Source organism: Agrilus planipennis, unplaced genomic scaffold, assembly GCF_000699045.2.
Source record: "Agrilus planipennis isolate EAB-ADULT unplaced genomic scaffold, Apla_2.0 scaffold153, whole genome shotgun sequence".
NCBI classification, from domain to species: domain Eukaryota; kingdom Metazoa; phylum Arthropoda; class Insecta; order Coleoptera; family Buprestidae; genus Agrilus; species Agrilus planipennis.
In genome coordinates this window covers 714,232-730,634 of record NW_020438996.1, presented here as the reverse complement: position 1 = coordinate 730,634, position 16,403 = coordinate 714,232, and the positions used below count along the sequence as shown (strand labels likewise).

General features: G+C 39.3%; 1 protein-coding gene across 2 annotated transcripts in view; it reads right to left on the bottom strand.

Annotated features, from left to right (window-relative positions):
* Positions 1-16,403, bottom strand: part of LOC108738057 — a 57,927-nt gene that overhangs the window by 19,222 nt on the left and 22,302 nt on the right. For both annotated transcript variants that reach the window (XM_025975775.1, XM_025975774.1), the window contains exons 12-17: positions 15,825-15,985; positions 4,488-4,673; positions 4,283-4,416; positions 4,110-4,210; positions 3,832-4,040; positions 3,597-3,737 (exon numbers count right to left, since the gene is read on the bottom strand). In XM_025975775.1, coding sequence (XP_025831560.1) covers positions 3,597-3,737; positions 3,832-4,040; positions 4,110-4,210; positions 4,283-4,416; positions 4,488-4,673; positions 15,825-15,985 — 932 coding nt within the window. The remainder of the gene's footprint in view (positions 1-3,596; positions 3,738-3,831; positions 4,041-4,109; positions 4,211-4,282; positions 4,417-4,487; positions 4,674-15,824; positions 15,986-16,403) is intronic.

Sequence of the window (16,403 nt, the reverse complement as noted above, 5' to 3'; positions counted from 1 at the left end):
GTTATCCAGGAGCAGATATAGATAGCGATCATAATTTAGTAGTTATGAAGACCAATCTTAAATTCAAAATTCTGAAAAAGAGGGCAGGTAGGAGACGTCTCGACTTAGAAAAGCTAAAATGTAACGAAGCGCGTGATAGGCTAGGTAAAATGACAGACGAAATACTAATGGCGGCTGGAGAAACGAATGACGGGGACATAGAGACAGAATGGAACTGCATTAAAACGTGTCTAAAGTCAGCAGCTACAGAGGTACTAGGTCTTAAACAAAACGAAAGTAGGAAACCCTGGATATGTATATGATATAAATTAGATTGTAGGATTAATAGACGAAAGGCGGAAATACAAAAACAGGACAGACGAAGAAGGGCAAAAAAGATATAAAGCTATAGTGGGAAATAATTAGGAAGTGTAGGGCAGCTAAGTAACAATGGATTGATAGGATATGTAAAGAAGTAGAAGAAAAGTTTGAAGTAGGTAAAACCGATGAGGCTTATAATATAATTAAAAGGAATTTTTGAGATGTAGGATACAGTACTAATAATATAAGAAGCGAGGCAGGGGTCATGTTGATAGAAAATGAGGAAAAGCCAGATGGATTGATAGGATGTGTAAAGAAGTAGAAGAAAAGTTTGAAGTAGGTAAAACCGATGAGGTTTATAATATAATTAAAAGGAATTTTTGAGAGGGTACAGTAGTAATAATATAAGAAACGAGGCAGGGGTCATTTTGATAGAAATTGAGGAAAAGATAGATAAATGGAACGACTATTTAGAGAACTTATATGCAGGCCATGAATTAGGAGATATATTAGAGATGGAAGACAGTGTGGAGATAGATGAACTAGGCTATCCCATAATGGAAGAATAGTTTGATGTAGCATTAAAAAACTTAAAGAATAATAAGGCGCTAGGTGTAAATGGGATACAAGGGGATATAGGATACTGCACAAGAAGTTAGAGATCGTATTGTAGCGAGCACGAGCGTGTTTGTGTGCGATCGGGCAAACGTGTGTGCCGTATTTGTAAATGTGTTAGTCGTACCTGCGTTCTGGGAAAGCAGTTAAACAGTTCAAAGAGAAAACAAACGATCCAGATGTTTCTAGAGGGTTCCAGAAGGAAGAAGGAGAAGAAATAAATTGACCGTTGCAGAAGAGAATCCTGAAATAGATAGTGATAGCAGTGAAATAAATAGCGCAGTGAATAGTGATATATCAACAGCAGTGTAATAAATAAAATAATTCATAACCTAAGTTTAGTGATAATTTAATAGTGTTTTAAGTTCCCCAATAATTAGTGTAAATAAATAGTTTTGTCGTTAGCAGTCCTAAAAGTTAATTTTGTTAAACCCACGAACATTACAACTGGTGTCAGGTGTGGGGTTGAGTAAAAGACATGACAATGGCACAGAAGTTGTACGAATTAAAACTAGCCGAGTTAAGAATAGAATTGGAAGAACGGGATGAAGCGACAAGCGGTAACAAAGCGGAACTTCAGTGGTGGCTCGCGGAGGCGTTGAAAAAGAATGGCCATGATCCTGAAACGTTCCTTTTCGAAGACGAATTGTCGCAAATGAAGAAAAGTTTGGAAAGCAAATTAGAAGAAAACAGTGAAAGTTTAGAAAAATTGGAAGCACCTTTGATGAACACCTACAGAATTTGCAAGCGCCATTCCAGCGGTTCCGTGAGGTCAATTTGAAACTCATTTCGAAAAAGTGCCACCTTTTCCGCGAAGAAGTTTCTTACTTGGGACATGTTGTATCAGCGAAGGGCATGGCCATGGATCCAGAGAAGATAAGGGCCGTGAAGGAATGACCAGTGCCTATAAGTGTTCACGACATAAAAAGCTTCTTGGGATTGTGCACGTATTATCGTTGCTATGTTTATGGATTCGCCAATATCGCTAAACCTTTGACACGTTTAACCGAAAGTGACGGCGTATTTCATTGGGATTCGGATTGTCAAACGGCATTTAACACTTTGAAGCAGGCTTTAATCACAGCCCCGTATTGATATATCCTTGACCCATTGGAATGTTCATTTTGGACACCGACGCCAGCAATGTGGGAATGGGAGCCGTTCTTTCGCAGTTACAAGATGGCCAAGAGAAGGTAATCGGCTATTTTAGCAAGACCTTATCAAAAGCCGAAAGAAACTACTGTGTCACTAGACGAGAAACCTGAAGTCAAAGGTGTAGAACAATTTTATAAACACCTANTACCTAAAATAAATGGTGGTGCACTATTCTATAGATCATGGGCACATGCAAAGCCAATTGTAGTAGGTAACATGTAAGTTCCTAGAAGACCAGTCCTTTGATAAGAAATCGAATACACATCAGTTGGCAAAATGTAATAACATTTCAAACAAATATTTTGGATTGTGTTTTCATTATTTGCCAATGAAATCTGTTTTATACAAATATACATATATATATATATGTACATTATATAGTATATGTAAAGGGCTACTTTTTAATCTATACGTCGAAGACGTGGGCAACTTTAAAGATAGTAGAACTGTAGGGATAAATATACAGGAACAAAAGATTAGTATGCTTAGATTTGCAGATGATATGATAGCTTTAAATAAAATGGAAGCGGTATTGGCAAAACAGTACCGTATGAAAATAAATAAAAGATAAAAATACTGCAGTGCAAGGGAAGAGAAGGTAAGGAAATAGCGAATATAAAGATAGGAGTCGAAAAATTAGAAGAAGTGACCGATTTCAGGTATCTAGTATAAGTATAAGTCAGATAAGTCAGGACGGAAGGAGTAGTAGGGATAGCACAGGGTCGAGTCGCCTTCAATAAAAAGAAGTCACTTCTACGGTCGCGAACGATTAATTTAGAAATTCCTTAAAGATGTATATTTGGAGCACGGCGCTATACGGGTGTGAAGCATGGACAGTGTACCTATTACTTTAAATGGGTTTGTGTGTGCTTCCAGCATGTAAAGAATAGTGCCCCACCATTTATTTTATATGAATCATTTTTGACACTTGATGTTTGTAAATAGTTTATGTATAAGGTGTATCATTTACCTTGAGACAATAATACATTTTGGTTTGGTTTCATTATATTAAAAAAGAATTTATGATTTCTAGCAGGGATGCATATTTTTGACCCAAGCAATGGAAAGAGCAGAAAATTTGGACGTGCAGACTTGCACGACGTTACTCACGATACTCATGCCCGCATGCTGCACCTATTTGTTCCATTTATGCGCGCTTTGAAAGTTTAATTATTCATGGACGAGTTTCTATTGCAAGTCTATACATTTTCTAATGTGTTTTTGTTTTATATTTTTTACTGTAGACTCAAATTCTGAAGTTCAAACTACAACAAATCTCCTTTAAAAAAAATAAGTAGATGGAAGACGGTACTTTTAAGTAAAAATTACCGATGATTTAGCTTTTTAAAATACTTAAAGCTTAGGTTTCGAGATTACCAGCATCCGTATCACTTTCCACTATTTCAAAGTCGCCCGTATTCATGTTATTTGGTGGATGCCACTTTGTACCGAATTTGAAGACATATTCGCATCAAAACGAATAAATGAATAAAAATACGACAAATTTTAAATTGGCACATAATTACCGAACCATAAGAGTTCCTAGTCTCTTCCAAATGACTTAAAGAGTGATCATAGTTTTTCTGAAGATATGTTATTACTGCCAGATAATAGTGACAGAGTCCTGAATTTTTATTTATTTCGTACGAAAGAGCTATCTCTGCAAACTGTTATAATAAAATTATAATTAAATAAATATAAATAATGTTTAATTAAACCTAAAATTCATAGTATTTCGAATTATTACTTAGTTTAACTCACTTCGTATGCCCTCATTTTTATAAAAAAGCAAGCGGTTCTAAAAAATATCGTGTTAGGACAAATAGACATTGTCCATGACAAATCTTGCTCGCAATCAGCAGCAAAATCTGTTGTGTCGTTTTCTATATACTTTTTAGCCATTTCAAGACAAAAATCGGCCCCCTCTTGATTACTTATAGAAACATAAAATATATGAACAGCACCCCATCCTAAAATTTATTTATTATCTACTTGTTAATTTTACTTGTACATATATACTTGGCACTATTAAGAAATACCTTCTAACCATCTTAGGTTTCCGGCAATCGCAGATAAAAAACATGTTTCTGCTTGCTCAGGAAGACCTCGTTTACTTAATAGAAATCCATAAAACATCAAACTATAATTAGATGTTGTAAATTTCTTTTTGTGAAAGATTTTGAAAAATTATTCCATATAAAATTAAACTTACCTATAAGAATGATCAGGATTAATACCTAATGCCTCTTGGACGCATTCAAATGCTTGTCTTTCATCATCCATTTGCAAATTGAACACTGCAAAATCATACCAACATTTGGGATTTCTTTCATTTGAACATATCCTCTAGAATTTACATTAACTGTAGTTAATTTTTTTTAAGGAAAAATAAAAAATGAATAGTCATTTCTAAATACCTTTAAATAATAATTTCTGGCAAGTACAAAAGCATTATGTTCAGTAGCTTCTTTCGCATAATACAACAATTGATTTAAATCTTTTTTTGCTGGTTTGTATTCTTTGTTGACATCATATGTTATCTCATTATTTATTACTTCATTCATTTCAGTAACCAAATGCGAATAAACAGTCGATATATGATTCTGAAAGTTAATTTTTGAATGTCGAAAAATCGAAAAGCAAACATAGGCATTCATGACCGACGAACTTTGTTTCTCCGCTTTTTGGTCAGCGACTTTACAGGAGTACCAACCTACCGCCAAAAAAGCCAAGAAAACTTTAATAATACTAACAGCCCTTTTTAATACTGTTTGTAATATTTGAAAAGGAAGGGTCCATTGCAGATAGGGCTTAAGTCACTAAAACTATGCTTTGAGATAATTTCGAAAAAGATTTTGCAGTTGTTACTAACTCAAAATCTACGTGTAAGTGCGACTTTGTGGATGTGTTTTTCTATGTCCCGAAATAATTTTTGAGACAGCTACAACCTTCTGACGTTTTTATGTCACTACTCTACATATTGGCGAGCACGTGTTATTAGGGCTTATGAACACGTAGAGTTGGGTCGTGACATGTAGTACAGTTTAGAGCCACTTAATAACAAAAGTTTGACCATACGGCTAGTAACGGCCATGTTTATTCTTTAGCAAGGCCAGCGCGCTTATGCAATATATGAGAAATGTAATAAGACATTCACTTAAAAGTTTTTATTGAAGAATGACTACATAAATCGGAAAATAAACTTAACAAGTTTCTCACGTAGCATGTACACACAAAACATACAAAACAAAATGATAATATATATACAAAAAAAAACACGATCAGACCAAAACAAGAACAAAAATTAACCAAAAGCATTAAGAACGACAATAAACTAACGTAAATTGAGAGAAAACAAATAACTAAACGAGAATTATATTACAGTGACTAAGTGAAGAAGTGAAACAGTAAATAGGCCCTAAAGTCTCCCTTTTCCTTGCAGCTGGTGGGTGGAATGTCGGAAAGCTGCCCTTTTCTTAAAAAAAACTTTAAAAACTTGGGTGTTTCATTCCCACCAGCTAGTAATGCTAGTGGGCAGGCAGTCCCTCCGGACTACGCCGAAAGGTAAGGCGGAAGGCCCTCTTCAGCCTGCTTTCAGGAATCGTGGGAATGGGTGGGTGGTGGTTCGGGTGAGAATGTTGAGAGGGACGAAATGAAGACAGAAGAGAATTGCGCTGGGACCGATATTTATACCTACTCGGGGTAGCGCGAAGGGATGGAAAATAGAGGGATTGAAAGTGGAGCGATGAAGTGGGGTAAAATTGTCAAAGAATAGCCGAATGCGGGATAGCAGTGAGTTAGAAACAAAAAATTAAAAAGTTAATAGTGGAAACGAGTTTGGCATACCTACACGAAAACCTAGGGTTAGAAAAAAAGAACAAGTCGCTGTGATAAATAGAAGCCGAAATAGTAAAATAAAGTAAGATAGAAATAGAAAACAAATGATAGTGCATGAAATAAGTGAATAAAGGATAAAAAAAGGAAAAATTAGACAAATCTAGTGCAACAATTAACAAAGTATTAGCTAAAACAGAAAAATTGAATACTATAATATAAAAGATAAAAGTTTAGTTTTCGTAATAGGCCTTCTGTAGAGGTTGTTGTTGTTAGAGGTGCATGTTGTCGAACGGGTTGTTAAAGGAAGCAGGTAGTTAATTTTGGGCAGGTGTTGATCCCAAGTGCTATGTTTGCCTTGCTGTAAATAAGTGTGAAGGCCTACTTTTATTTCCTGGTTCCGCCTTTCCGTTGGGTTTTGCTCTAGGATGATATATGGTAGTAATCCAGTGCTGCTTCTTCCATTTTGTGCAGGCAGAGTCTGCTTGTAAACTGACTACCATTATCAATGAGGTCAGCACGAGGAAACCCAAACCGATAGAACACTCTTGCTTTAACAGGCGGACCACAGTCGGTGTAGTTGCGGAACCGATGGGGAACGCTTCAACCCAGCGACTGAAGAGATCCGTTACAACCAAGATGAACCTTTTCCCTCGGACCCATCAGATCTACGACGACGATATTCCACGGTTTTCAGGTTGGTGGGGGCGCATGAAAGCGGGAGGGACGCGATGTTTCTTGGTGCATAGGCATATGTGGCAGCGATGGACATAGTCAGAGACATCTCGATTCAAAGAAGGCCAATCGTAGTAACGTCGAATTCGGCGAGTCGTTTCTTGAATGCCCGGATGTCCAGCTTTATCGTAGAACTCGTGATCTCGTAAATCTTCTCCTTTCTTTTCCATGGGGTGTTATCCTTTGCACGATGATCTTGGAGGAAGTCCTGATCGTCGCGGGTACAACTTTCGGGATGGTCCTGAAGGAAAACTTAACGTTCCTTTAACTATTGGATGTTGGGCTCCAACAGATCCAACGATTGGGCTTGGCTGATCTACTCGTTGAGGGTGACCACTTCAATTTGCGTGGCGGTCAGGGCGGTCGCATGCGTACTGTCAGGTGGTACAAGGCGCGAGGCATCTGTGAAATCTTCGTTCCGTGGGCTGGACTCTGGCTGTCGCGAAAGGGCATCTGGTAGCTAGTTTAACCTACCAAGACTGTGTCCCACGAAGAAAGTAAACTCTTGTAATAGAAGCGACCAACAAGTTAACTTAGCACGGACGTCCTTCATTGTCTATAACCACTGGAGCGCTCTATTATCTGTCCTTAATGTGAACTGCCTGTCTTCCAGGTATGGACGATAACGTTTAATAGCCCACACTATTTTTCGCTTCGGGCTGAGCAGATCCGTCAATGTTCTCATGCCACCATGTCGCTGCGTTTCCTTTTAGTTATTTTGTAACGAAAGGAAGGCGATCGTTGTCTTCGACGCGATATTTGCGAAAATAGTTCATTTTCCTGATCGCCTACAATACGAGTAATTTCGTGATCTTCATCACTAGCAGGGGGATACCGTGGCGATATTGTGTTTCATTGCAATTTGGTTAAATTTTGTATATACTTTTATGTAATGTAAAATTTGGTGTTTTTGTATATATGTTTATTTTGTAAATAATCCGTTTCAGTGTGCTCAGGTGGATTTGCCAATTCTGATTACTCGCTAATATGTACATTCTTACAACAACATTCCCACCTTTTGTTCTTTAATTACTATTCTATACTCAAAAGTGATTTCTTTTGTTCACATTTCTATACTTCACTAAACCTGTACTTTCCAATAATGCCTAATAACATTTCAGTTTCAGTTGACATCTAATATTATTACTCCTTTTTAATTACATTTTGATGGTGGGTTACTTTGGTACTTTTGGGTCTATGTCCTTTCGTTGTATTTCTATGTAAAAACTATTTCAGATTTCACCACCTTCTGGTTGGTTCCCTACCTTAGTTTAACCACTTCTAGATACTCCCTTATTGAAGTGAAAACTTCTTTAGGGACGTTGGGCACTTTTTGACAGGGGAAAATGTTATGGGTTCGCGTCACCGACATGCTCATGACTGGCGCACGCGCAGCGGCCGTGTGCTGTGGGCGTTAGACGCTGTTAGGATGGGTGAAATCTAAACAATGTTAAAAATCAAGTACATTGAAATTTATGTAAATATTTGAATAATAAAAGAAACATATAAACATGCATATAATTGATAATAGATTGATGTTCATAATTTTTATTCAAACACTGTGAAATTTCAAATTTTAATACTAAAAGTTTTANTATTTTTTTATTTTATTTTATTTATTTGTGACCAAGAAGTATATGGCACACAAAATTTCGTGTCATATACCCTGCAGAGATGAAATAAATAAATAGTGAGACACTGTTTCTTAATTTACTTTTTAAATAGAATTAAACAAATCACAAAACATGTACTAAACACTTAAATATTTACTACAGGCTTAGTGTGTTTTAGGCTCATCATCATAAGGTTATTAGTCCTAAGACTGGTTGGACACGCACCTTCACTCTTTCCTATCCTGAGCTAATCTTAGTATTTCCTGAAAACTAGAACAACCCACATCCTTAACTATTTGAGAAGAGTAATCTAATCTAATCTAGGTCTACCTCTACGTTTCTGCCTCTAATATGTCTCTGACTAGACCTTCATGCCTGAGAAGGTGTCCTACCAACCTATCTCGCCTATTTCTTATTGACTTCCATAGAGTCCTCTGTTCTCCTATTCTTTCTAACACCTCTTCATTTCTAACCTTCACTATCCACAGTATCTTCACCATTCGTCTGTAACACCACCGCCGCCTCCACTGTCCATGTATTTTGGGCTCAATTCAAATAAAATTACACTACACTGCACATCAATAGTGCAATTATAAAAACCACCTATATTATTTTTTAACATTAATTTGCAAGTGTGGCACAAATTGCCACTTATGGCTGGTTTTTACGCACATGAGTGCTATAAAGATTACTGTATAGTGACTTCTTGAGGGCTAGAGTACTAATTATTGTATTTATATTCATCACGATGCCACAATGTCATGCCTGTACCAAGTCTGTACCATGATAACAATAGATAAGGAGTTCAATCTTCATCATCTGAAAATTGTCCAGAAAATTACATTGGTGACCTTGAATATATAAGAATTGCAGCGCTTGCAATGTTGTATAAGAATTTCAGCACAAATTTTACATACATAGATTGGACTCCTCATCTTCAGAATGTAACGGAAATAAGTGCGGAACTTTGGAGGGTGAAAATTAGATGCAATAGGGAATCACATGGTGAATAAAGCAACGTGATTATGAACAAAAATTTTTTATGAAAAGCACAACAGTTTGAAATCTGAAACCGGTCCTACGTATTAATTGGCAACGTAGATGTGCACGAACTGTGAACTGAGATTAAAACTGCAGCTACATTGATTTAACTATTATCGAACGTTAAAGACAAACAAAATAATTTACTACTACACATAATGTTTGAACTTCTTATTACAATAAACATGAATTAAATAAAGCACTGTGTAAACTATACCTCAACATGTATTAAAAACATAAAAGAAAGGTTACATAAGTATTAGTAGTTAAATGATATTAACTGGATAAGTAACTGTAATTTTATTGAGACAAATTTCAATTCCATCATCAAGACATTGCCAGACGCGTTGTTTCTTGTTGTGGTTTGTCAATAGTTCTACCATCTCATCAGAAAAAATTAATTATTTACTTATTATTACATGTATGTAAGTGTCGTAAATTGTCATGTAATACCTCGCTTTCCGTTTCATTGTCTCTCTCTATGTCTTATCTATCTGTTTTCCTTTATTCATAACTTAACCTGTAGTTTCTGAATTTTCGACCGCTACTCGCCTTTTCTTCTCTTGCCCTTTAGTAATGCTTCTGTACTGTCCTTCTCTATCTCACCACCTTTCTACCCTTTAGAAGCGTGTCATCAGCACTAAAGACCAGAGTAAAAAAAACAAAGACCTACAACCCTTTAGTTAGGATTGTCAAGAAGTTTTCATGTGATCAACACGCCACCAATCCAGTTCACCAAATCGTATGAAACAGTTTTTTGGTCTTTCGAGCCGGATAGTGAACATTTAGTTACCATTATAGTGTGTATGAGCGGCACCTTAATAAATTAGTGAATATAACAGTGTAAACAGTTCACTTAATAAGCAATTAGTGCACGTTGGATAACCAATGGAGATTTAACGTGCGACTCCTCACCATTTAATGGTAAATCCACACGTCCAACCAACACAGCTGAGCCGTGATGGAATGCAGAAGGACTCCCTGGGATCTCCCCTCCGTCAGACGGATTGGTCCCAGGAAGCCACCGATGCGGTGCCTGAGAGTTAACGAGGTGAGTAACCCCCAAATTCGGACCTATCTACACCTTTAAGCGTTCACTGCAGGGACTACACAACGAACCGGGTGATCCGCTGCACAACCCCCTAACCCAGCATGAGGGCTGTACCCAACTGCCACCTCGAATCCAACACCATTTGGCGGGACAGGAATCGAAGCTAAGCTCCTGGGGTTACCCGGCTCCCGAGTACCGGTATAGGCTTTCCGGTCGCCATCAGCTACTCCGGAGCACCCTTTACTGGGTGACATCCGTTTTGTCGTATACTCGCTATCACCGAACATTCTTCAGCCTCCTGGCTCGCCCAAGCTATTACGCTTCTCTCATCTACTCTGCTTTTACCATAAAATGTGCAGCCCCCCTAAAGGGCCAGACTGCACACCCGATCCGCATAGCTGTATTTGGCCCACTATGCTTCACGTCGTAACCCCCCCACTGGGTCAGGTTACCCCCAACTCTGTGTCCCCGCCTGATGCGCACCACAGCTAGGACACTTACTTCGCCTTGGACATGGGTAGGGAGTGCGGCTACCCAAAGGATCACTATTGGTGTTGGTGGCCGCACCGAGAGAGCCTCCCTTTCGACTCGGCAGGCTTTATTGCGGGGGAGAGGCGACCACCGCATTAGCCTTCCTCGTCTGTGATGGCATTACGTCGTGTTCAACCGCCAGCTGCCGCGTACTTTCCCCTCAGGTCTTCCGCGGCTTCCTCTGACACACCAGACGGGTGCTTCCGGACCTTCGCCCGTGTTCGTCGGCTGCTTCCCACAATTACTTTTGCTACCAGATGTCCAGGGGTCCTTTAGCCTTCAGCCATAACATGTGTATGGGTACTGAGTTCCCCACCGCGACAAGGTGAGGACCCTGGAGGGGGGCACGTTGAATAATGTATGGAGATTTAACGTGCGCCTCCATACCACGCATGGTAAATTCACACGTCAAACCAACACAGCTGAGCCATGATGGTATGAAAAAAGACTCCCTGGGGTCTCCCCTGCGTCAGACGGATTGGTCCCAGCAAGCCACCGATGCGGCGCCTGAGGGTTAACGAGGCGAGTAACCCCCAAGTTCGGGCCTATCTACTCGCTTAAGCGTTCAATGCAGGGACTACACAACGAACCGGGCGATCCGATACACAGCCCCCTAACCCAGCATGCGGGCTTGTCCCAGCTGCCACCTCGAGTCCAACGCCCATTGGCGGGGCAGGAATCAAAGTTAGACTCCTGTGGGCTCCCCGCCTCCCGAGTACCGGTATAGGCTCTCCGGTCGCCATCAGCTACTTCGGAGCACCCTTCGCTGAGTAACATCCGTTTTGCTGTACTCTCGCTATCACTGGACATCCTTCAGCCTTCCTGGCTCGCCCGAGCTACTACGCCCCCTTAAGGGTCAGGCTGCACACTAATGGGTCAGGTTACCCTCAACTCTGTGACCCCGCCTGATGCGCACTCCTGCCAGGACACTTACTTCGCCTCAGACATGGGGTAGGGACGGCATCTACCTCTGACTTTTTGGCGCCTGTGTAGGTTCCCATGCGATTGCCACTAATGGTGTTGGTGGCCGCAGCGAGAGAGCCTCCCTTTCGACTCGGCAGGCTTTATTGCAGGGGGTGAGGCGAGGCCCCCGCGTTAGCCTACCTCGTCTGTGCTGGGCTTACGTTGCGTTCGACCGCTAGCTGCCGCGTACTTTCCTCTCGGGGCTTCCGCGGCGATCTCTGGCACACCAGACGGGTTCTTCCGGACCTTCGCCCGTGTTCGTCGGCTGCTTCCCACAATCACTTTGCTTCCAGATGCCCGGGTGCCCTTTAACTTCGCCATAACATGTGTATGGGTACTGAGCCCTCCACCGCGACAAGGTGAGAACCCTGGGGGAGGGCACGTTGAATAAGCAAGAAAATATCTTTGTGAAACACGCTCGTAGGCACCGTCAACATCAAGTTCAAGTGAAATTCAAATTGTACCATCATTAAGTCGCCAAGCACCCGTAGTTGAAAATTTACCAGAAATTAATCTACTTTCATTCAATTTTGACATAATTGTCTATCTTATGGGCACGGATATTCTCTTTGGAGTTGTAGAAAGGGCTGTAATAAATGTTAAGGACGTCATCACACTCTCTTACACCAATATACAATAAAAGGTCAACGGTACAAAATTACTCAAAATACGTCCAGTTTGCCTCCATAGCCGACGAAATACACCTTTGCTGACTTCACAAAGGGCAGAAGATGCCCCTCATAAACCGGCCAGGCCTGTTTCTCTTGTAATCAATTCAGCAACGACTGATTTAATGGTTACTGCCGTCGTTCAAGTTTTTAATTGCCGAGACAAGTTATTATTTTCCTCATCACGCAGTAACGAAAGAAGATAGCTTAACCACAAAGGTCCGTGTTGTCTTTGATGGCTCGCCCTGTCACTTAAGCTGGATTGTGATGAAACGTTAACGATGGATCTTCATTGTAGATGGGTCCAGTATTATAACCAACTTCCTACGCTTAATAGCCTTTACTTTAAAAAGGAAATCTTCATTAGCAATGCTCGCTCCATTCAACTAGATTATTTTTGCGACGCTAGTGAGAATACATATGGGGTCCGTATATACTTAAGTTCTGGCGACTGGGACAATAAGGTATACACCGAATTATTATGCGCTAAATCGAAGGTTGCGCCACTTAAAACACTCACAATTCCGAAGCTGAAGTTATGTGGTACTGCATTCTTAACTAAATTATACAGTGAAGGACAACTGCAAATTAGATAGTGTATTGTAGCGAGCACGACTGTGTTTGTGTGCGATCGGGCGCACGTGTGTGTGAACGGCTTATCGATTCGCCGACNTTAGACAAATCTAGTGCAACAATTAACAAAGTATTAGCTAAAACAGAAAAATTGAATACTATAATATAAAAGATAAAAGTTTAGTTTTCGTAATAGGCCTTCTGTAGAGGTTGTTGTTGTTAGAGGTGCATGTTGTCGAACGGGTTGTTAAAGGAAGCAGGTAGTTAATTTTGGGCAGGTGTTGATCCCAAGTGCTATGTTTGCCTTGCTGTAAATAAGTGTGAAGGCCTACTTTTATTTCCTGGTTCCGCCTTTCAGTAGGATTTGCCCTAGGATGGTAAACGGCAGTGGTCCAGTGTTGGCTTTCCCATTTCGTGCAAGCGGAGGGGCAGAGTCTGCTTGTAAACTGACTACCATTATCAATGAGGTCAGCACGAGGAAACCCAAACCGATAGAACACTCTTGCTTTAACAGGCGGACCACAGTCGGTGTAGTTGCGGAACCGATGGGGAACGCTTCAACCCAGCGACTGAAGAGATCCGTTACAACCAAGATGAACCTTTTCCCTCGGACCCATCAGATCTACGACGACGATATTCCACGGTTTTCAGGTTGGTGGGGGCGCATGAAAGCGGGAGGGACGCGATGTTTCTTGGTGCATAGGCATATGTGGCAGCGATGGACATAGTCAGAGACATCTCGATTCAAAGAAGGCCAATCGTAGTAACGTCGAATTCGGCGAGTCGTTTCTTGAATGCCCGGATGTCCAGCTTTATCGTAGAACTCGTGATCTCGTAAATCTTCTCCTTTCTTTTCCATGGGGTGTTATCCTTTGCACGATGATCTTGGAGGAAGTCCTGATCGTCGCGGGTACAACTTTCGGGATGGTCCTGAAGGAAAACTTAACGTTCCTTTAACTATTGGATGTTGGGCTCCAACAGATCCAACGATTGGGCTTGGCTGATCTACTCGTTGAGGGTGACCACTTCAATTTGCGTGGCGGTCAGGGCGGTCGCATGCGTACTGTCAGGTGGTACAAGGCGCGAGGCATCTGTGAAATCTTCGTTCCGTGGGCTGGACTCTGGCTGTCGCGAAAGGGCATCTGGTAGCTAGTTTAACCTACCAAGACTGTGTCCCACGAAGAAAGTAAACTCTTGTAATAGAAGCGACCAACAAGTTAACTTAGCACGGACGTCCTTCATTGTCTATAACCACTGGAGCGCTCTATTATCTGTCCTTAATGTGAACTGCCTGTCTTCCAGGTATGGACGATAACGTTTAATAGCCCACACTATTTTTCGCTTCGGGCTGAGCAGATCCGTCAATGTTCTCATGCCACCATGTCGCTGCGTTTCCTTTTAGTTATTTTGTAACGAAAGGAAGGCGATCGTTGTCTTCGACGCGATATTTGCGAAAATAGTTCATTTTCCTGATCGCCTACAATACGAGTAATTTCGTGATCTTCATCACTAGCAGGGGGATACCGTGGCGATATTGTGTTTCATTGCAATTTGGTTAAATTTTGTATATACTTTTATGTAATGTAAAATTTGGTGTTTTTGTATATATGTTTATTTTGTAAATAATCCGTTTCAGTGTGCTCAGGTGGATTTGCCAATTCTGATTACTCGCTAATATGTACATTCTTACAACAACATTCCCACCTTTTGTTCTTTAATTACTATTCTATACTCAAAAGTGATTTCTTTTGTTCACATTTCTATACTTCACTAAACCTGTACTTTCCAATAATGCCTAATAACATTTCAGTTTCAGTTGACATCTAATATTATTACTCCTTTTTAATTACATTTTGATGGTGGGTTACTTTGGTACTTTTGGGTCTATGTCCTTTCGTTGTATTTCTATGTAAAAACTATTTCAGATTTCACCACCTTCTGGTTGGTTCCCTACCTTAGTTTAACCACTTCTAGATACTCCCTTATTGAAGTGAAAACTTCTTTAGGGACGTTGGGCACTTTTTGACAGGGGAAAATGTTATGGGTTCGCGTCACCGACATGCTCATGACTGGCGCACGCGCAGCGGCCGTGTGCTGTGGGCGTTAGACGCTGTTAGGATGGGTGAAATCTAAACAATGTTAAAAATCAAGTACATTGAAATTTATGTAAATATTTGAATAATAAAAGAAACATATAAACATGCATATAATTGATAATAGATTGATGTTCATAATTTTTATTCAAACACTGTGAAATTTCAAATTTTAATACTAAAAGTTTTAAGTTTTCACTTCTATCGGAAGTCCCTATAACTGCCAATTTTTTTCTTTTTAACAATTAACTCCTCCTTTTAAATTTTGCTAATACTTAATCTTCAAGAGTAGAGTTAGTTCCTCTACAGTTCTACGACAAATAACTAAATCCGTAACCAACCTGTCAACCTGAGCGAGTATTTTATAAAATTATATCTTTATAGTTAATTGTGTGTTTTATTTCTCACTAGTAAACGCCAAAACAGATTTAAGTTTTAATTTTTTAAGTTGATAGTTTAAAAAAACTTAATATGACAGCACCATTTTGTGTGAAATTTGCAAGCAGCCTTATTTAAATTACTATCAAGAGTAATATTGGTAATTAAGTAATTATAAATTTAAAAATCAAACTATCATAGTTATAGTATCAAATTCCATCAAACAGTTACAAAAATTAACTTAAGCCCTTTCTGCAAGTTTTTGAAGATTTACCAAAAAGAATTTGTTTCCAAAATTGGCTTCTCCTCTGAAAGGAAATTTGTTCTTTATAATCAGAGAAGTAGACTTGGTAATTGATTTAAAATAGACTTGATACAATCCCACTTTACTAAGATAGTTCAAGAAGGAATTCTGTTCGCTGTCCTCAAAAGTACCATAAAAGTATCGGAAGTTGATTTAAAAATATACAAGCATTTATTAAAATAAAACACAAAAAGTTTCATGAAAATATATTATAAACACGATAATATTGTTTCGCCACACAGTGACATCATCATGTGATGAGTATATACTCGTGTTTACAATATATTTTCATAAAATTTTTTGTGTGTTCTATGGATAAATTTCAACATGTAACAGCTACTACCTACATAGTTTATACAAGTATTTTGAATATGACCATAATTGTGGTTGCACTGATTAAGTACTTGCAGAAATATTTTTTAAAACATAATTTGTATATTAATTTCTTCTCTTTTGTTGGTGTTTAGATGTTGAAAGGAATGCATTTCTGAATTAAATCAGATAAAAAAGGTAATTTTATTAAAAATTCACCAACTTTTCGCCCGTTAT